A 22176-nucleotide genomic window follows, 5' to 3' on the forward strand; every position below is an offset into this window, starting at 1 on the left:
CCACATCTGCCTTTTTTTTTTTTTAAATAAAGACCTAAACGTTTCTCTGATCAGCGGAGTAAAAACTGGCAGTGTGAATACAGCCCAACCTGTGGGTGTCTACCCACACCTTATCTCCAGGTAGAAAAATCTGCAACAGCCAATGAGGATCCAGCTTTCATTCTTTACAGCGCAGGATGGCAGTAAAAGAAGCTATCTGATTGGTTCCCGTGCGCAGACGGCTCCCTAGTTTGTTTCCCATACTGACAGTCCGGACTATACACGGTGGCACTACATGTGGGAGCGGTAGTGCACTATTCCCCGTCTACTACTACAGCCTATATAACGTCGCGTCTGACGAAGCGCTGAAGGTGGGCCAGGCTTATATATCTGCTCGTCGCCGCCGCCTCCCCTTGTCCCTCCCTCCTTCCTCGCACTCCATCATGGCGATGCATAACAAGGCCACAGCGCCTCAGATCCCAGATACGCGCCGGGAACTAGCCGAGCTAGTGAAGCGGAAACAGGAGCTAGCGGTAAAACCGACCACCTCTCTTTCTCTATATCACACACAACCGCCCGTTACGTCTCTCCTTCATAGTGTTATCATACCATACGTTTTCACCGTACAGTTACGCAAATAGCGTAGCTGGGCTAACCAGGCGTGTGTGCGGTGACGTAGCCTCGGTGCGTGAATTGCCCTCTGCGTTAATCGATAAGCGCATAGGGGAGATGTTACGTAGCCGATGGCTCCGCCCCCTTCGCGCTGCATTGTGCGCAGTGGCCGGGCTCAGGGCTGGACTGTACGTACTGTAGGATAGCTGCAATGGCGGGAAAAAGAAATGCAGGGTTAATGGCGCCGAGCTTAGTCACTACACTGCCCGGAGTTCAGCAGCCGCTTCACTGACGGGGCTGTTTTCACATAATAAAGTAGAACTGGCTTAGTTGCCAGCAGTAACCAATCAGATTTTTTCTTTCATTTTATAGAGGTCCTTTGGAAAATGAAAGGTGGAATTTGATTGGTTGCTATAAGTAACTAAGCCAGTTTTCCTTTCCACCAGTTTGATAAATTCCCCCCATTGTCCTGGTGAACTCATTGCTGTGGGGTAGTATGTCGGCTGATTATACAGTATATGTGTTTCCTGTAAATAACCCTAATCCACTGAGTTCTCCTTGTATATCTGTCTCTCGGAAAGCTGAGGGGCGTACAGTATCGGGGCCATGAGCGTACACATACTGGGCCTCATTTATCTAAACGGTCTTAGTTGCCTAAAGCAACCAGAGTTTACCTTTCATTTCTTAATGCCTTCCGAAAAAATGAAATGTGACCCCTAATTGGTTTCTACGGGCAACTAAGACAGTTTGATAAATGGTGCCCACTGCCACGGACGTGTGCTGTACGTGAAAGGTGCGTCATTGAGCAGATGATTGTGGGGAAGGAAGCGTACCTTTGTGACAATTGCCTGTTTGTTAGTGGAGGTGAGGGCTGCAATTACATGCACGGTCACCTCCACAGTATGAGGACGAGCGACGGCTACAAACTAAGCCGCCTGCTTGGCTGTGAGCTCATGCTAGAGCAGTGTTCTCCGGCTGAAGATGGAGAAGCAGGGAGGAATAGAGCACAGGCCTCAGGATATCTGTGAGGTGGTGTAATACAATGTTGATGGTGCTTTGTAGCTCCAGTGCCAACTTCTGGCAATGAAGTTACACTGAACAGTTGCTCATCGGGGTGCTGGCCCCCAGCCAATCGGATTTCATTGAATAGGGGCTCTTTCACACGAGCAGATGCCGTGCGTGGAATCCGCTGCGTGAAAGACAGCCAAGCCCCGCTCCGGACAGCTGAGACATGGAGCATTACCATGACTGATAATGCTCTGTGCCTCTCTGTGACCTTTTTACTACAAAATCACAGTGAGATAAAGTTGTCACCGTAATTTTGTAGTAAAAAGGTCACCGAGAGGCATAGAGGATTATCAATCATGATAATGCTCTGTGTCTCTGCTGTACGGAGCACGGCTTTGCTCACTTTCACGCAGCGGATTAGCCGCACGGAATCAGCTTTGTGAAAGAGCACTAACTCGGTAGCTATAATGCATTTTTATTTGCATGCAATTACAAAAGTATTCAGATCCCGGTGCTGGATTGTAAAATGTAGAATATAATTCATAGGACAACCCCTTTAACTTGAGTAGAGATGCTTTTATGGGCCGCAGTAACCTTTCCTCACCCTGTTTTATTAGGAAACGCTGGCAAATCTGGAACGCCAGATCTATGCGTTCGAAGGAAGTTACCTGGAAGATACGCAGATGTATGGAAATATTATCAGGGGTTGGGACCGTTACTTAACAAACCAAAAGTAAGTCTTTACCCTTGGGTCGTATTCACATGCACTTGTAGCAGAGATCCGCAACCCCCTGCACTCCAGCGTTTCTGAAACTATAACTCGCAGAATTCTCCTTTCACTACCTTGGGGGTTACTAGAACAGCCAAGTACGTGTGCATGATGGGAGTTGTGGTTTCCCAGCAGCTGGAGTGCCGAAGGTTGCTGATCCCTGACTTATAGGATCACATATTTCTACTGCTTATCTGTTTTGAATGTATTGGAGACAGCACGCCAGTGAAGTATTTTAGAAAATGTATTATTTTATTAATTTATTTCAACACCAGTGGTACATAATCGACATCAGTGCAACGTCTCAGGCCCTTTTATTGGTGCCCTTCTTCAGGCTGTAATGGTGTCTGGCCAGCCTGAAGAAGGGCACCCACAAAAGGGCCCGAAACGTTGCACTGATGTTGATTATGTACTACTGGTGTTGAAATGAATTACTAAAATAAGCAATTTTCTAAAATGCTTCACTGGCGTGCTGTCTCCAATACATTCAAAAGTGTATACTAAGATCCCCAGGTGAAGGGAGATCACCCGTGGGATGCGCACCCCTAAAATCCATCAGGACAAGTGCTGTGGCCACTACTTTGTCTACTGCTTATCTGTGCTCTGAAAAAAGCGGACTGAAAACTTGCCTGTGGTTGTATCAAGTTGTACCCTGATTACGATGACCATAGTATTCTATGGCGCACTACTGTACCTCATTGTGCTTCCGATTTTACACTGAGGCGTTTACTCCGTGAATCTGTGAGAGAAACATGATCCAGCACTTGTCTTGTTACAGATGAATTTTATTCCCTTGCCTATTCTACCACACAGCGACGCTCGTAGATTCAGGCAGTCTTGCAGTCCTTCCACAGTCTTATAGCCATAAGAGGTTAATATTTTTTTTTTTTCTATATTGCTTACAGTGGCTTAAAAAATAAAAATAAAATAAGGGCTACTCATCCTCCTGAAATACCCCCCCCCCCCCCCAAAAAAAAAAAAAAAAAAAAAAAAAAGTGATGCCCTTATCAACCAGTTCCCTCACCCCTCTGGTGTGCCAAAAATGCAAGGAAATGGCCTGCTTAGCTATAGCGATGCATCTGTGAGCCGTATATATAATATATTGCTGGATTTAAAGTGAATAGAGTTCAGCCAGGAAAACGTACAGACCCATGCTGCTACAGTGAGGATCCAACTTTTAGAGCTCAGCACATTGAATCGGTGACCAATTCATAATCGGCCATTAAAGGGGTTATCCAAGACCTATAACACCACCCCATATGCCCGGGGTCCCTCACAGAGGTTGTGCTTGCATCGCTCCCCAGCACCCATGTTGCTCCTCATGCCAGCACAGCTGCTGCTGCATTTCCCTGTCATGTGGATGAAAACATCCGGCGACAGGAGTGGGAGGGGAGGACACGATGGGAACGAGACTCCCTGCTTTTTCCTGCGCTGGGCTCCAGACCTCCCCACTTCTGTTTGTTTTCCTGGCTGCAGTCCGTGCACACAGGTCGCCGCTACAGTTAATTACTGGCCTCCGCAATAATATGCTGTGTACTGCTGAGGCCAGTGATTGGCTATAGCCGTGCCCTGTGTGCACGGACTGCAGCCAGGAAGGTTGTCTGCAGCAGTTAGGTTTGGAGCTCGGCACTGGAAGCCTCAGGAAGAGAAGGGGAGAGTATTGATTCTTTTGTTAATTTATCTTCTCCTCCCTTCTCCCAATTAATAATGGAAAGTCAAAAAAATGCAGCAATACATCTTTTTACTAATGCTGTGTTATTTCCTTAGGAACTCAAACAGTAAAAATGATAGAAGGAACAGAAAATTCAAAGAAGCAGAAAGACTGTTCAGCAAATCTTCAGTCACTTCAGCAGCGGTGAGTAAGTCTTAGTTTTCTCCGCTAGCATTGTGGTCGAGATGTTAATGTGGTCATTTTATAGGCTATTCGGTTTAGCTGTACATGGATTGTATTATGAAGAACTCGATCCCCTGAGGATTGACTAGACGAATAACAATGCAGTAAGGCACTCTTAGCCAGAATGTCCTTAAAATATGTTGTGCGCAAAAGTAAAATCTCTTTTGTCTTTTATTCACGTTTTAGGCAGTGAGCGCGTTGGCTGGAGTACAAGACCAAATGATTGATAAACGTGAGTTGGTCTACAGTCTCTCTTACGTTTATAGCATCTTTTTTGGAAAAGCTTCTTCCACCTCCACACGGGTTGTTAAAATCCCTTGTGTATCTTGCCACAGACCCGCAACAAATTCCATATGGATTACATGTGTTTTTTTTTTTTGTTTTTTTTTGGTGGATTTTGTTGCAGATTTGAACTGCTTGTCGATTTCTGCCTGGATTTCACAGCAGCTTTTTTTTTTAACGCAGCTTGTGAATGAGATATGAAATCTGTCACCGGTTTTATTATGCTGCTCTAAGGCCTCTTTCACACGGGCGTCAGTTTTTTTGCCCGGATAAGAGGCGGGTGCGTTGCGGGATGTCATGCGTTGCACTTGCTTGAGAAAAATCGCGCATGTTTGGTACCCAAACCCGAACTTCTTCACAGAAGTTCAGGCTTGGGATTGATGTTCTGAAGATTGTATTATTTTCCCTTATAACATGGTTATAAGGGAAAATAATAGCATTCTGAATACAGAATGCAGAGTAAAACAGCGCTAGAGGGGTTCAAAATAAATAAAAAATAATTATCACACAGACATCATCTGTATTTTTTGCAGATCCACATTCTGCGGACCGCAAAATACATACGGTTGTGTGAATGCACCCTGAGTCTTTTAGAACATATTACTATCACTACACATATAGGGTGAGATCTATCAGAAGTGGGGGAAAGGAAAACTGGCTTAGTTGCCCATAGCAACCAGTTAGATTCCACCTCCCTTGGAAAATGAAAGGTGGAATCTGATTGACTGGTTGCTATGGGCAACTAAGCAAGGTTTTTTTTTTGTTTTTTTTTTATATAAATCCCCCCCCCCCCCATAGATTTTTTTTTTTAAATGCATGTACAAAATACATTAAAAAAATAGACCTAAATGTAAAAAAATATATATATTTTTTACGAGGTTAAAGTAGAGGTATTTGTGTAGGTGTCTTTGATCGCCCAGTTGGAGTTTCTCACTTGCAGTTTTGTATTGCAGGAGAACCAGGCAGCGGAACAGAAAGTGACAACTCTCCAGACTTTCAGAATCAGGAAAATGAGCCCAGCCAAGACGATGCAGAAGATCTAGATGGCTCCCTGTCGGGTGTCAAGCCTCAGAAAGCAGCCTCATCGACCAACTCCGGAGGACATCATAGCAGTCATAAGAAACGCAAGAATAAAAATAGGCACAGGTTGGCCAAATCTTTGTTACTTTCATGCTCAAAAGAACTTTTTAACTTTTGAAAGGAACTTAGGGATTGTGCTTTTTCTTTTTTTCTTTTTTTTTTTTTCCCTCTATGCTATTTTTTTTTATTCCTCCTTTTTGATCACATTACAGATGATTGTTATGAAGGTTAAACAACATTTTTGGAGCGGTAAACAATAACTTCCAGGGTGCCAAAGGTGCATAAAATACACTGCCTGTCCAAAAAAAAGTCGCCACCAAAAACAAAAGCCTTTAGCTTTGATTACGGCATGCACTCGCTGTGGCATTGTTTCGATAAGCTTCTGCAATGTCACTAGATTTATTTCCATCCAGTGTTGCATTAATTTTCACCAAGATCTTGCATTCATGATGGTAGAGTCTGACCGCTGCGCAAAGCCTTCTCCAGCACATCCCAAAGATTCTCAATGGGTTAAGGTCTGGACTCTGTGGTGGCCAGTCCATGTGTGAAAATGATGTCTCATGCTATCTGAACCACTCTTTCACAATTTGAGCCCGATGAATCCTGGCATTGTCATCTTGGAATATGCCCGTGCCATCAGGGAAGAAAAAAATCCATTGATGGAATAACCTGGTCATTCAGTATGTTCAGGTAGTCAGCTGACCTCATTCTTGGAGCACATACTGTTGCTGAACCTAGACTTGACCAACTGCAGCAACCCCAGATCATAGCACTGCCCCCACAGGCTTGTACAGTAGGCACTAGGCATGATGGGTGCATCACTTCATCTGCCTCTCTTCTTACCCTGATGTGCCCATCACTCTGAAACAGGGTAAATCTGGACTCATCAGACCACATGACCACTTCCATTGCTCCAGAGTCCAATCTTTATGCTCCCTAGCAAATTTAAGCCTTTTTTTTCTGGTTTGCCCCACTGATTAGTGGTTTTCTTACGGCTACACAGCTGTTCAGTCCCAATACCTTGAGTTCCCTTCGCATTGTGAGTGTGGAAATGCTCTTACTTTCACTATTAAACATAGCCCTGAGTTCTACTGTTGTTTTTCTTCGATTTGATTTCACCAAACGTTTAAGTGATCGCCAATCACGATCATTCAGGATTTTTTTTTTTCAACATTTCTTCCTCTAATATGATGGGTCCCCACTGTCCTTCCAGTCTGTAATAATGCGTTGGACAGTTCTTAACCCAATTTTAGTAGTTTCTGCAATCTCCTTAGATGTTTTCTCTGCTTGATGAATGCCAATGATTTGACCTTTCTCAAACAGACTAACATCTTTTCCACAACCACGAGATGTGTCTTTTGACATGGTTGTTTAAGAAATGAGAAGCAACTCATTGCACCAGTTGGGGTTAAATAACTTGTTGCCAGCTGAAAGATAATCGCCCATGCAGTAATTATCTAATAGGAGGCTCATAACTATTTGCTTAGTTACATCCAGGTGGCGACTTTTTTTTTTAGACAGGCAGTGTAGTATTTCATATCGTTAACAAATCATTTAGAGCACTTGCCTGGAGAATGGGAGCTCCAACCCCAATATTCTTATTGCTTCAAGGTGCCAGCTAGTAGTTAGGGCCATTTTATAAAGTCTACTCGGCTGTTTTGGGAACTCCCATATTAGTGAATGGAGAGAGTCATGCATGCGTGACCGCCTCTGCATTCACTATGACCGCGAGATGAGGTGAAGGTCACAGCAGTAGACCCGCAACTATCCTGTGGATATCACATAAGTGTCCCTATGGGAATATCCCTGTATAAGCGTCAGGTCTGTTTTATTGATGTCATTACTTTCTCCTGCAATCAAATTAAATGTGGAATCCCTTAAGACTGTAAACTGGAAAGTGTGTTGCTCCAAAACCAAAGCAATTCAGTGTAAAAAGGTTACATAGTTAACGTACGATTGAAAAATAGACATAAGTCCATCAAGTTCAACCAAGCGATAGGTGGGGATGTGACTTTTAGAAAAAGGGGAGTGAGACCCAGACTTCTATACATTTTCATTGGTTGACTTTTTATATAAGCTTGGAGAAAGACTATTCTAAGGGTCCTGGGTTTTGGAATGCGGGCTTGATATAAAATCCAATATATGATGGTGGCATTCCTTGGTTGCTTGAGGGTAGTCAAGTGGCACACAAGATTGCACACTGATGTCGGGAGCAGATGGAGGTGGACAGAAGGCAAAGAGTAGAGGAGCGGGGTCTGTTGCCAAAGGGTACTGCCCCTTGGGCTCTTTTATGCTAATCTGCTTATCAATATAAAGATCTTTTGAGGGCAATAAAGAGTGAAAAAATCACACAAATATACATCTGAGATAGGATTATGTGACCCACAGGGCATCGGGAAGAGGTGGTGACTCCCTTGACAGTTTCCAACCATAGCTGCCATAGCACATGGCCATAAATGTAAAGGGCTATGTGCAATTATTATTTTAAATTTTGGCAATGAATCTACAACTCGGCAAACAGTCTTCATTAAAAATGGCCTACTGTTCCATCTACAGCGACTACGCAGAGTTATGCATCTTCATGCTTGCGTGCAACACTCGTGTAGTCTTATTCGGCATGCATGCTCCCTCTCCTCTGAGTTCTACTTTTTCCTAACATAAATGTGAAATATTAGAAGGAAATGGGTGACAGTGAAGGATCACAATACACAGGGTTTGTTATCATAAGGGACACGGTGCAGTGAAGACTATTTGCTAAGTTGTAGATGTATTTTAGAAATTAGAAAATTATAGTCCATAGCCTTTACATTGATGACCTGTCTGTAGGATAAACCAGCCAATGTTTAATCTGACTGCAGTACCCGAAACATGATCCTGCCCCTTTGTGAATCATAAAAGGGACTTTCTTACTGTACTGATCAGAGAGGATTCTGGAGTTCAGACCTCCATGGGACAAACAATGAAGACGTATCCCAAGTCCTGGAGAACCCCTTTAATACGTGCCACAGCCTTTTACGAATACATATTGTCTTAGATAACCTCACTGTGTAAAGGGGTTTCCTGGAGGTTTAGTAAAGATGGCCTATCCTCAGGATAGGTCATCAAAATCTGATCAGTAGGGGTCCAACTGCTCTTCAGCTTCTTCCTAGACTTGTAATGTCACGTTCATCGGTTGTATTGCCTAGGCACAACTCGGTCTCTTTCAAATTAATGGGCCTGAGCAGCAATATCGAGCACAGCCTCCACACAATGGATGGTGCTGTGCTTGGTAAGCTGCGGAGAGGCTGCAGCGCACACTGGAGCCCTTTGGCCTTTTCAAACAGGCTGTCAGACCCCCACCTTTCAGATATTGATGGCCTATCCTGTAGATGGGTCATCAGTAGTTTCCAGAAAATGCCTTTAAAAGGGGTTACAGTTTTAGGCAAATAAAATGTTCAAAGTGTAATGCAAGGGATACAACTCTCATCTTCTCTACTACCTTCCGTCGCCATTTACCTGTTTATTCTTCATTACATCCAGAGGCTGAAATCCTGTCCTGGATGTGTTAAAGGGCATTCTGTCATCTGGATTTCAGCTACAGAGCTTTTCACTTCACATCAGTCTCCTCGATTCAGTTTAAAATATACTAGTCTTTCCCCCATATGTTTTGTCATTTAGGCTAAAAATCGCTTTTATTCATATGCAAATTACCTCTGTAAGGAGCCCAAGGGGCTGCCTCTCTGGCCGATGGAGCCCAGCCACGCCCATTATCTCGGAGCCCAGCACTGCCCCGCTGTTAATTATTCACTCCTCTCCTCGCATTTTTTATTTTTTCTTTTTTTCTTTCTAGTGTGCTGTAATCTCGCACATGCGCCCTGAATCCACTCGTCCAGGCCCACGTGGTGTACTGGCAGCAGCCTCACTGAACCAAGCGTGCATGCGCTAGCTGTGTGCGCACCTCGCTGCTGCCGGGAGACAGTGCAGGCCCGGACGAGTGGATCCAGGGCACATGCATGAGATTACGCACTAGAAAGTCAGTGAGGAGAGGAGTGAATAATTAACAGCGGGGCGGTGCTGGGCTCCAACAGCCAGAGGGACAGCCCCTTAGACTAGTTTCCGGCGGGTGAACAGCCTGTCGGATCCGTGCTGCCGCTAGTGCACGCCTGCATATCGTAGTTTTATTCCGGACGCCTCTCGGCATGTTAGTCGTGCTGCTGCCGGAACTCTGGCCTGGCCCTATTATAGTCGATGGGGCCGGTGCAGTAGTCCGGGGGCATGCATGCACTAGCGGCAGCACGGATCCGATGGGCTCTTCACCCGCCAGAACAGCCTGCCAGAGTTCCTTGCCGCTAGTGTGAAAGTACCCTTAGAGAGGTAATTTTGCATATGAATAAGTGATTTTTAGCCTTAATGACAAGACATATGGGGGTAAGACTAGTATATTTTAAACTAAATCGAGGAGACTGATGGTGATGTGAAAAGAGGCTAAAATCCGGACAAAAGCGCAAGGCTCAAGACAAATGAGTTCCACGCCAGTGTCTACGGGATGCGCTCAGTCTGTGGATGTAAGCTGGAATCTTTCCTTTCTCTGAAAGCAAAAATAAAATGGCATCAAAATGAGAAAATTGCTTAAGATTTTATTATACAGGGAATAAGATATACCTAGCTATACCGGGGGTTACCCATTCAGGTTTTCATGCCGTTTTTAAAGCCAAAGACAAGAGTGGATTAAAAAAAAGTAGCAGCCTCAGCCTCTCCTTTATATGTGTCCTCTCTGCATTCTGTTCCTGGTCTTTGCCTCAAAAATGGCTTCCAAAAACCTGAACTTGGAATCCCAGCCTTACATAAAAATGTGAAGCCCTTTGTATAATGCAGGTTTTGTGATATCAGAGTTGATTATGGTTACTTGCTGAAAATAGTGTGGGGGATGTTTGTCATACTGTTGCATGTTCAAGTGTTAACTAAAGCACTGGTTCTCAAACTCTCCTGTACCCCTGGACAAAACCAAGGGCTGCCATAGATATAGGTCATAAAAAATTAGTAAAAAAAAAAGTCATGTATGTACTATCTGCAGACAGCATGTTATAGAGCAGGAGAAGCTGAGCATATTGATATAGAGTTTTTATGTAAATATTAGTAAATATTCAGTATAACTTACCCTGTATAAGGCTCATGTACATGAACCTGTGCTTTCTGCATCCGTGTCCGCTCCGCAAAGAACATGTCCTATACTTGCAATACACAAAGTGGAGACCACGGACCCATTAAAGTTAACAGTTACGCAAGAAAATGTGGAATGCACATAGACTGCATCTGTATTTTTGTACATTCACAAATGGACTCTGTTGTGTGCATGGGGCCTAAATGTGTATACATAGCGGTCATTCACAGATAGGACCATCCACTTGGGCTATTGAGCTCAGAGCAAAGATTTTAATGAATAAATTACAAGTTTTGCTTAATCTTTTCTCATATATCTATATATCAATCTGCTCAGCTCCTTCTGCTCTATAATATGCTGCTTGCAGATTACACTGCATTTTCACGATGACAGGACCCTTTTAAAGAGGACCTGTCCACTCTCCTGGTGTCTGTTTTAGTAGATATTTTCATTCCCCAGGAAATTACAATTCTGAAGCATCGTTTCTTAACCGCATAAGGCTCATCGCATACATTTTGCCTTTCAGATGCCGTGGTCAAATGTGACCACAGCATTTGAGCAGTCCGGAAGCGGAAGCCACGCGCTTCCGCTCCGGTAACAACATTCCCCGGATGAGATCGGGGAACCTGTTAGGGCTCATGCACACAAACGTATTTTCTTTCAGTGTCGGTTCCGTTTTTTTGCAGACCGTATTCGGACCCATTAATTTCAATGGGTCCGCAAAAAAAAGGAAGGTACACCATTTGCATTCAGTTTACATATGTCCATTCAGCAAAAAAACAAACAAACATGTCCTATTTATTGTCTGCATTACGGACAGGGATAGGACTGTTCTATTAGGGGACAGCTGTTCTGTTCCACAGAATGCACACTGACATCATCCGTATTTTTTGCGGACCACAAAATACATACGGTAGTGTGCATGAGCCCTTCCATTGCTGAAATAGCCCGACGCCGATACACTAGGTGGCAGCATTGTATAGTTATATTGCAAATAAAGTGCTCAGTGATTGCCAGTTATTGTCACCCAAGGTGACTTAAAAAAAAAGTTTTTACAAATCTAAAAAAAGTAGTTCAAATCGCCCCCCTTTCCTTAAAATAATGGGCATCACTGCGTGCAAAAATGCCCATATAATTAATATTAATGGCGGGGGGGCAAAAATAAATAAAAACAGCCTATTCGCCCCTCTGTACCCTTACTGCAAATTCATCCATAACTTCTAGTAGAAATAATAAAGGAATGGCACAACATACAGACGTAAGAATAGATGCTTCAGAATTGTTATTACATGAGGAATGCATGTAGCTATTAAAACGGGCCTGTCAGGAGTGGTGAAAGGTCCTCTTTAAAGGGGTTTCTTCAGCAAATGGAATTTCAAGTAGAGGAAGGTAATACAAGGCACTTACTAATGTACGGTTATTATCCATATTGTCTCCTTTACTGGCTTAATTAATTTTTCCATCACATTATACACTGCTTGTTTCCATGGGTATGACCACCCAGCAATCCAGCAGTGGTTGTTGTGTTTACACACAATAGGAAAAAGTGCCGACCTCTCTGGTGACAGGGACCATGGGAGTGCAAGTAGTCTGGAGCTGTTATTATAGTGTGCAAGCATGGTCGTAACCATGGAAACAAGCGGTGTATAATGTGATGGAAAAATGAATCCAGCCAGCAAAGGAAGCAATATGGATAATAATACATTAGTAAGTGTCTTGTATTAACTTTCTCTATATGATAAATGCCATTTGCTGAGGTGGTACAACCCCATTAATTAAACAGACCTTCAGGATAGTTGACTGGTTTTGTTTTGTTTTTGTTTTAATGGTAAATGTATAATTGGCCCTCAGGCCGCAGAGGCGTTTTCTGACAGGTTCCTCGCTGTTTTTAAGCCCTTTTTTTTTCATGAAAGAACCTGCTTGATCATTTTCTGTAATGGCTGTCTTCACTGACAAACAGTACTACTGACTTTTACTTTTCTTTAGGAAAAAACCTTAACCTTCAGCCATGTTTTGCTCGCAATGTGTCCATGGATTTTATGCTTTCCGTTCTGCTTTCTCCTAATCCAGCACATTTGATTCATTTTTCTTCAGATTAGCATTCTGTGTTGTGCTAATCACACAATTCCACTAATCGGTGCATTAATCCCTATTGCTTTCTTTTCTCCTTAATGCTTCCCCCAGTCCATCTGGCATGTATGATTATGACTTCGAGTAAGTGCGATTCTTGTGTCTGTACATCTGTTCAGATCATACAACTATATGTTCATCATTGGCTTGTACTGTCTTTACATGCATGCTTGAATGTCGCTTTAGAATTGATTTATGGAGTCTGGGAAACATAAACTGGCCAGTGTTTTGTGCCATATGTTTTTAAATTCATGTTAGTAGTGAGTATTTGCGCTTTAAAAACACCAAACGTACACATAATGAAATAATAGTTTCATAGTAGCTGCAATATCCACTATAATCGTTCATATACAGTCAATGTGACCTTGGAACTCCACTGGTTTCCAGAACAAGGCCCATTCACATGGCATCTTTTGAAATGGCAAATTTGGCATGGAAAACCAGTGTCTGCCACACGGGGTCCACCGCCCATTGTTTTCAATGGGAAACGGCACTACTCATCAGGTGGCTGTGGTCCGCTCTTAGTGCGATCTTGACTATATACCGCAGCTTTTTGTATTGAATTTATGCCAAATGGTGATATCAAAACACGCTGTGTGAATAGGCCTAAAAGGGTATATAACCGTTTCTGAAATGCTGGTATACCTACCCTAGGCTATTAAGTGGCGCAGATTTAGTGGGTAAGTGTGAAGCCCCCGTTTATGCTTTTGCCACAGACTTCTTCCTGTCTCTCATGGTCTCGGACTAGTTCTCTCGAGGGAAACGGTTGAGGATGTCTCCTGTACTGTTCCAGGCTGGCACTGCTCTATTATTTGGGCGCTTTATTATGTGACCCTATGGCTGGCACTGTAATAGAGGCTGACACTTTCTTGGGTGAATTATGGAACAGAAAAAGATTAATGGAGTCATTTATCAAACTGGTGTAAAGTAGAACTGGCTTGTTGCCCATAGCAACCAATCAGACTTCACCTCCAGGGGCTGTCAAAAATGAAAGGTGTAATCTGATTGGTTGCTATGGGCAACTAAGCCAGTTCCACTTTACACCAGTTTGATAAATGACCCCATAAGACTGTAGAGCCATATAGTGTGTGTCCCTCATTTCTAAACTTTGGAGACATGCAGTTCTGCATCAAGTCCCTGCACCTATTATCAAGGTGGCTAGCGATGTGATGACAGAAGTCAATAATTCTGACTTCAGTCAAGGCTGTGGCATCGGTTACTAATAGAAACCACAGCATCGAGTAATATGATATTCAAAATTATGACTGGTCATTATTTTGTGGGTACTTGGTTAGAGTTTCGTTGACTAGGGAGTCCTTGGAGAAGAAACCCTGCCTTAGAGCACTGCACGGAGATTTATTACTAGAAACCTGACACTGCAAAAAATAACAGGCCAGCACCTCCAAGCAGTATGAAATAAAGTGTAGGTACATGCTACCACAAGCAAACACTATATGCAGCAACATGCTATATGCACAAATACACATACAAACACTGGAAGCATGGATTACCGTATACAAAATTGCATTACTGCTATACTTACTACATACGGTAACAATTAGAAGCTCTTTGCACACATTTTTGACCAAAATTGCGTCAGGCCCATCTTCCAACGGTAAGGTGGCTTCTGCAGATACCATTCTTGTCCCTCTCTTCCAATTATTTGGCTTTGTGGGCTGCCCCACACTTTGTGTATATGTCTATATCTGAAGAGGGTTTTAAAGAGGACCTGTCAACAGTTTGAAAAATTAAATCGTGCGTTTCCCTTATTTACCACCACTTCTATGTTTCTTTTATGTCTCTAGTCGCCCTGTTCCCAAGATACAGCCCCCCTTCATGCTCTATATGTAAATAGGGCAGTGGTTTGCCACGGGACAGTCTACGTGCAGTTTTCCCCCCTGAAAATAATAAATGGAAGTGCTTAATTTTTTAACTTTTTTTATTTTTTTATTTCTTATTTTAACAATGAAGAAATCGCAACAATGTTTCCACAATATAATGCCCACACCCTAATCCCTGGCTCCCACTACTACACATTCAACTGTAGATCAAAAAAGAGGGTGTGCTCTAGTATTCCAAATAATTAGTAACATCCCTCACACTACCACCATTTATATCTGCAATCCTGTCAACATATAACAGGCTATCCATTTGGTGTTCCCATGCTACACCACAGGAGGGTAAACAGACTTCTAGTTCAGCAATATGGACCTACAGGCCAACAATATGCCTTTAAGGGTCCATTCACACGTCCGTTTTGGTGTTCCGCATCCGTTCCGATTAAAAATGGATCCGCATAACGTTCCGTTCGTTTTCAATGGAATCGGCAAATAATCGGACAGCACTCATGGTGCTCTCCGATTCCGTGATTCCGTTCCGTTCCGTGGGTTCCGTTATTCGGATCCTGGAAAAAAAATATACCCTGTCCTACTATTTGTCCGATTTTGCGTTCCGTCATCCCATTCTAGTCAATGGATCCGTCGAAAATCTGGAAGACATGCTAAAAGCATCCTCATGTCATCCAGATTTTCGGATCCGCAAAAAACAGGAACGTTTATCTGGAAATGTAAAAATACTGACGTGTGAATGCACCCTAAGAGCCACGACCTATTGTCTTTTGGGAGTCTTATTTCTATTTTACTACCTTATACACAATTTACTGGATGCCATGGGATTTCAATATTAAAGACAATCTTCTGGTCTTTGAAGTATTATATATATATTATATATAAAAAAAATTTATTTATTATTTTTTCCAACTGCTGACAGGTGCTCTTTAAATCCCTCCTATTAGGCACTTTAATTATGGACCTTAGGTTAGGCTATGGCACATCACACTGTTTGCCCTTTTAGGATGTGTTATTGGAAGAAAAAGACTTTGTATCGGCAGTCCATGCTGGCTAATAGAGGGGGTGTCTTCCATTCAAATGCTATAACAGGGTTGTCTAAGGCAGACATGCCCTTTTAAAGTTTTTACACTGCAGTACACCACTTTAAAGGGCATTGCATCTTTGACCCATTTAAGGGAATGTTAAACCTTCAGATGGCGGGTTTGCTGAGATTCGGACCACCACCAGTCTGATATTGATCAGATGTATCCTAAGGACAGGCCATCAGTTGTAAAGAACCAGAAGACCCCTTTAAGCTCTCCATAGCACCCCATCATTCTTGAAATGGATGGAGATTCAAGATCTGACTGTATGTGACCTTTTAGGAGTCCATGACCTATCATAAAACCATGTAACTGGATTTTCCCTTTAAACATTAGTCCAATCATTCGAGTAGGGTGTTCACAATCAAAAAACAATAAAACGTTAAGAGGAAAGCCAACAGATTTCATTAATATCTGCTTACTGCAAGCTACGTTAACATCACTGTTACATACATTGGACACGCCAAAACACTGCAGTATGGATGTGCACACTTCAAATCCCATTCATAACCCTTTCTTCTGCTGGAGAATCCAACGATTGTTGATGTAGTCCCCCTAGATTATATAATCTGCTCATCAACTTGAAAATTGGTGAACTGGAAACCTGTATGTGGGTATAACTGAGGGTCACTAATTAAACTCCCACTCCCTGAATGGTTTAAAAGGTCTCGTTCAGATTTTTATACAAACATTTTTGGTAATATTTAAGAAGTAATTCCGCACACTTAGATTGACTTTTACAATACATCATAAGACAGTCACAAAAGTAACTTCAAGTATATTTCATTCCCTCGTGAAATCTGCCAGTCTGACTTTATAATTCTATATTTGCTGTATGTTCAAGACCATTTACTCTATTTTCAGTCTCAATATCTCCCGATCAAGCACAGAGTGACGCCTGCGCTTCCTTGTTCATGTGTAAGTGGCTTTATAGGGTCTCTAGAAGTAACGTACAGGCTTTCAAGTGCCTGCTTGAAAACATTAAGTAAAGCTTTGTTTTTGTGGCTGTCCCTTTATGATAACAGGATAGTAGATTCATTTGTTTTTACATTTTTTGTTCATTTTTTTTTGTGTTTCATAAAACTGTGCTAGCAAAATTTACACATGACATCTTGATAAATAGTTAAACCTCATGGCCCTTGTTAATACATAATTCAGAATGGACATTTTTTTTATTAATAAGCAATGTCTTTTTACTTATTTTCTTTCTGTTTTTTTTTGTTTTCTTTGCTGTAGGATTGACCTCAAGCTAAACAAAAAGCCCAGATCTGTAGGTATTGAATGTTATATCAGCGTTTGTTTTACCACTTTATGAGAACTTTGCAATGCTTTGCATGGATTTGCCTATATGAACTTTTTATGGGGTTTTCCAGGTTATGGGTATTGATGATCTATCCTTAGGATAAGTCATCAGTATTAGGCTACTTTCACACTTGCGGCAGAGTGATCCGGCAAACAGTTCCATCACCAGCATTTTGTAAAAATGCCTGATCAGTCAGAAAAATTTATTGAAATGCCGGATCCGTTTTTCCGGTGTCATCCGGCAAAACGGATCCAGCATTTATTTATTTTTAACCTTTTTTTTTCGGTCTGCGCATGCACAAACCGGAAGGACTGATCCGGCGTTTTGGTATTTTCAATGCTGGATCCGGCACTAATACATTCCTATGGAAAAAAAAATCCTATGGATCCGGCATTCAGGCAAGTATTTTGTTTTTTTGACAGGAGATAAAACTGTAGCATGCTGCGGTTTTATCTCTGCCCTGACCAGTAATGACTGAACTGAAGACACCCTGAACGGATTTCTCTCTATTCAGAATGCATAGGGATAAAACTGATCAGTTCTTTTTTGGTATTGAGCCCCTAGGACGGAACTCTATGCCGGAAAAGAAAAAAGCTAGTGTGAAAGTACCCTTAGATCGTAGGGGGTTCAGCACCTAGCATTTCTACCAGTCATCTGTTCATAGCCGGCAGTAGCATAGAGTACATTTCCAGAAGCAAAGCTCAATTTTCTGTGCTGTGGCCAAGTAAGGCTACTTTAACACTAGTTTTTGCTGGATCTGGCAGGGCTTAGCAAAAACGCTTCCGTTAATGATAATACAACCATCTGCATCCGTTATGAACGGATCCGGTTGTATTATCTTTAACATACCCAAGACGGATCCGTCATGAACTCCATTGAAAGTCAATGGGGACGGATTTCTTTTCCATTGTGTTAGAGAAAATGGATCCCCCCCCATTGATTTACATTGTGGGTCATGATGGATCCGTCCAGGATGGAAAGCAAACGGCAGCATGCTGCGGTTTTCTCTCCAGTATGAGAACGGAATGGAATGCATTTTAGAGCATTCCGTTCTGTTCAGTTACGTTTTGTCCCCATTGACAATGAATGGGGAAAAACGCTTTGTTTTGTCCCAGTATTGAGACCCTATGACGGATCTCAATACCGGAAAATATTAACGCTAATGTGAAAGTAGCCTTACTGTAGCTTTTGCTCCTGTTCACTGCAGTACATTTGTAAGAGAAAATGAAAAGGCAATTGATATTGTCACATTTGTAACAAGCCATACTATAACACTATCACATTCCATATCTCACAAGGTGGACGCTACAAAAACAAAATCCCAAAAACAATTATGGAATTGCTGCTTCCCCCCCCCCCCCCCCCCCAAGCCTCACCCCAATATGGTGCCATTAAAATACAACTTGTCCCAATAAAGGCAAACTCTCATGCTGTGCTGAGGTGAAAAATGAAAAAGTTATGGCTTTTGTGGCGATAAGGGATGAGCGAATCGACTTAGGATGAAACATCCGAAGTTGATTGGCATAAAACTTCATACAGTATTAGAATGTATTGGCTCTGAGCCAAAGTTATTACTTTGCAAAGTCTCACAAGACTTTGGGTATTAACTTCAGAAATTAATTTCTTCTGTAAAAAAAACTTACAAGGCACCACTTGGAACCAAAACAGGGTTCGGTAAAAGGTTTTTAACAGTAGAAATTAAACAGTACGGACCGCTCGCTCCATACAGTATTCTAATGAGTTTTTTGTGAATCTACGTCGGATGTTTCATCCGAAGTCTATTCACTCATCCCTAGTGACGATGAATAAAATAGAAAGAAATGCCCAAAGTAGGCTGGTCCCTAAAGGGGTCAAGAAAGCTAGAGAGTCACATACATACATTTAGGAAATCCTACTAACAAAAAAAATTATAAAGGGTAACCAGTTATTAATTCCTGAAAATGTGTAAAACAAAATACCACTCCATCTCCTTTTTAAAGGGGTTGTGCAGGCTACAGATATGGATGACCTGTCCTCAGGATAGATCCTCAATATCAGATGGTGCAGAAGCGCTCATGGGAGAGCTGCATCCTCTTCAACATTGACTTGCACAATGTCTCAATTGTAGTGACAGTGTAGTGAAATTACAGCCATTTGCCCTTTTCAAATAAATGGAAGAGGAAGCTGTACACTGCATCGCCGCAACATTGGAGACTGTGGAGGTAAACCTTGAAGAAGACTTGGTGCTTGCAGGAGCACCACGGCCCCTTTAAACAGTGAATCAGTCCTCAGCCCATCTGAACTTGATGACCTATCTTGAGGATAGGTGATCAATATCTAGCCTGGACAAACCCTTTTAAAGGGGTTCTGCACTTTAAGTGGATAGATCATCAGCATCTGATCGGCGGGGGTCCGACACCCGGGACCCCCACTGATCAGCAGTTTGAGAAGGCAGCTGCGCTACAGTAGCGCCTCGGCCTTCTCTCTGTTTACTGCTGGCCGAGTAACGTCACGACTTGTATCAACTGGCCTGGGCAAGGCTAAGCTCCATTCAAGGGAACAGAGCTTAGCCGCACCCAGGCCAGTGATACTAGTTGTGACGTCACTGGGCCTGCGGTAAACCGTGAGAAGGCCGCGGCACTACTGCCAGCGCCGCTGCCTTCTCAAACTGCTGATCAGTGGGGGTCCCGGGTGTCGGACCCCCGCCGATCAGATGCTGATGATCTATCCAAAGTGCAGAACCCCTCTAAGTAAATACCAGGAAAACAACTTTGCCCAAATCTATTGGATAATTTTCTTTACCTATATGTTTGCCTTTATATATGCACACGCTGTATTTATACTGCATTCTTTGAGTGCAGGTTTCTGAGAAGATGATGAATTTTTTTTTTTTTTTTTTAGGATTATTAATGTGGCTTCGTCTTCAGCATCAAGAAAAAAATTCTGCAGAAAAATGAATTATTCATCCAGAATTTTTATTTACCCAAGACTGGACTAAAACATTTCCTTTTACATTAAAAATAAAGAGAGACATACTGATGACTTTTATATGGCTGCAAAAAGGCTCTTTAGAAACCTGATTTTATTCTTCATGAGGTCATTTTTTTGTATAGAGACTGTCCCCCTATTCCATGCTGAAGACTGATTGCTGTGGCCAGAATTGACACACAAGGACTGTAAACTATTAAGGCTATCTGCACTCTTACCTTAAAGGGTTTTCTGGGAGTTGAATATCTGTATCCTATCTGTTATTTGCAGGGCTGCATCACTCAGACGAGCGCCGCAGCCTCTTCATGGTGTATCGAGCACCGTATTGTACATTGTAAAGCGGCTGTGCTATGTATTGCAGCTCAGTCCCATTCACTTGAATGGGAGTGAGCTGCACAAAGACCATGTGACCAATGACATCACGGGGCAAGGAAAAGGCTGCTGATCGGCAGGGTTGTCAGGAGTTGTACCCCCACTGATCTGATAGCAGAGGTGACATCAGAGTTTGCACTCTTAGGGTCCATTCACACGTGCGGATCCTCAAAACATGGACACCTGCAATGTGCGATCCGCAATTTGTGGACCGCACATCAGACACTATGATAGAAAATGCCTTTTCTGGTCCGCAATTGTGGACAAGAATAGGACATGTGGATCACGAAGATGCAGATGTGGATCCCGGAAATGCGGATTCGCATCCATTCCAGCCCCGGATGTGTGAATAGACCCTTAATGTGAATGTGCTTGTAGCCTTACAGTAGCTTTTTGTATATGGAGCTGTTCAGTCTAGTGAACAGCTAGACCCGCCCCGACCTCCTATGCGGTCACACATTTCCATTTTTTTTTTTTTTTTTTTTTTTTTAGTAAATGTGTTTGTTTTCCTTCCTGTTTCATAATATTTTCTGGATTTCATTGAAGGCCCCACTTTTAGCTGAGGCTGGGGGCACTGAAGTATAATTCTACAAGGCAAGACTGGTACTTTAAATGCAGTAGGGTTTCATTTCTTTTTTTAAAATTGTGAATGTGTATATATATTATTATTTTGTTTTTTTATTGTTCATTTAGAATGCTGTTTTCTAGTGATATACAATGCCACATTGAATGAATTTTGCCCAAATTAGGCAAACCAATACATAGTAGTTGTTACAGGTGGCAAAAAAGTATTTTTCTTTTTTCCAAGGATTCTTTCAATTTAAATTATAAAGTATAATGGTTTTTTGGAAAAGGAAGTTCTTCTGCAAGTCTCTCTTCTGAGAAGCCTATTCACATATCGTGCTGGCTCACCTCCTCTGCACCTGTATGTGTGAATAGTTATAATTTTCCCTCCTGACAAATAGGATTTTAAGACTCGTTCTTGAGTTTTTTTAAATAGTTAAACAAGCTGTCATCCTGTTTTGGGCTGTATGTATGCCCTCCACATGGACATATCCTATTCCCAACAAATGAAATGTTAGATCTCTTCTCCATTTACTGTGGATTTACACAATAAACCAACTATTTGCTAGTTTCTTGTGCATGTTACTCATTTGTCTGACCATCACTGGGCCAATGACCAGGAACAAATAGTCATAATACTGGTGTGTAAAACTGCCGCTGATCAGCGTTTGTCAGCTGATCAGATAATTTGTGCAAACATGGGTGGCAGCACATCTCCAGTGGGAAGAAGATATGGGCTCCCAAGATTAGGTAAAGTTAGGGCCCTGGAATAATCGTAGTAGCACTGGAACAACTTCTCTTTAAATGTTGGGTGGTGCTCATTATGACCCAGGACTGGGATGTGTAAAAGGACCCTTCAAACATAATGAAGAATTGAATTGGCCTAATTGAAGATTTTAATGTCAGATGATGGAAACCTATCATTGTCTAGACTGGTGGCGCTCATTCCTCTACTGGAAAGCATTACCTCCTAACTGCTTATGAAAAAATTATAATAAAAATATTTTTTTTTATATTTTTTTGTAAAAAAAAAAAAACTCAACAGGACTTTTAGGATACGTTTAAACATGGTGAATTTGTTGCACTAAAGATAAGCAACATAGCTCAATATATTGTAAAGTGCATGGTGTTTTACCATACTTGT

At 42.2% G+C, this 22176-nt stretch overlaps 1 protein-coding gene across 4 annotated transcripts; it reads left to right on the forward strand.

Moving 5' to 3' along the window:
- The first annotated feature begins 307 nt into the window (after window positions 1-307).
- MEAF6 (MYST/Esa1 associated factor 6) lies at window positions 308-21600 on the forward strand. 4 transcript variants are annotated; one of them, XR_006388323.1, is made up of 8 exons: window positions 313-512; window positions 2217-2332; window positions 4136-4223; window positions 4449-4494; window positions 5498-5690; window positions 16691-16744; window positions 17063-17100; window positions 20010-21600. XR_006388323.1 is itself a non-coding variant. In XM_044287118.1 (7 exons), exons 1-7 carry the CDS (start codon window positions 423-425, stop codon window positions 20063-20065), a joined length of 627 nt encoding a protein of 208 aa, XP_044143053.1. In that variant the 5' UTR covers window positions 308-422; the 3' UTR covers window positions 20066-21600. The 4 variants fall into 4 exon arrangements, 2 of the variants coding, with proteins under 2 accessions (XP_044143053.1, XP_044143054.1); XR_006388322.1 differs by having other exon boundaries at window positions 314-512; window positions 17063-17096; XM_044287118.1 differs by lacking the exon at window positions 16691-16744 and having other exon boundaries at window positions 308-512.
- Window positions 21601-22176: the final 576 nt, after the last annotated feature.

The sequence above is a fragment of the Bufo gargarizans genome, chromosome 3 (assembly GCF_014858855.1).
Source record: "Bufo gargarizans isolate SCDJY-AF-19 chromosome 3, ASM1485885v1, whole genome shotgun sequence".
NCBI classification, from domain to species: Eukaryota; Metazoa; Chordata; class Amphibia; order Anura; family Bufonidae; genus Bufo; species Bufo gargarizans.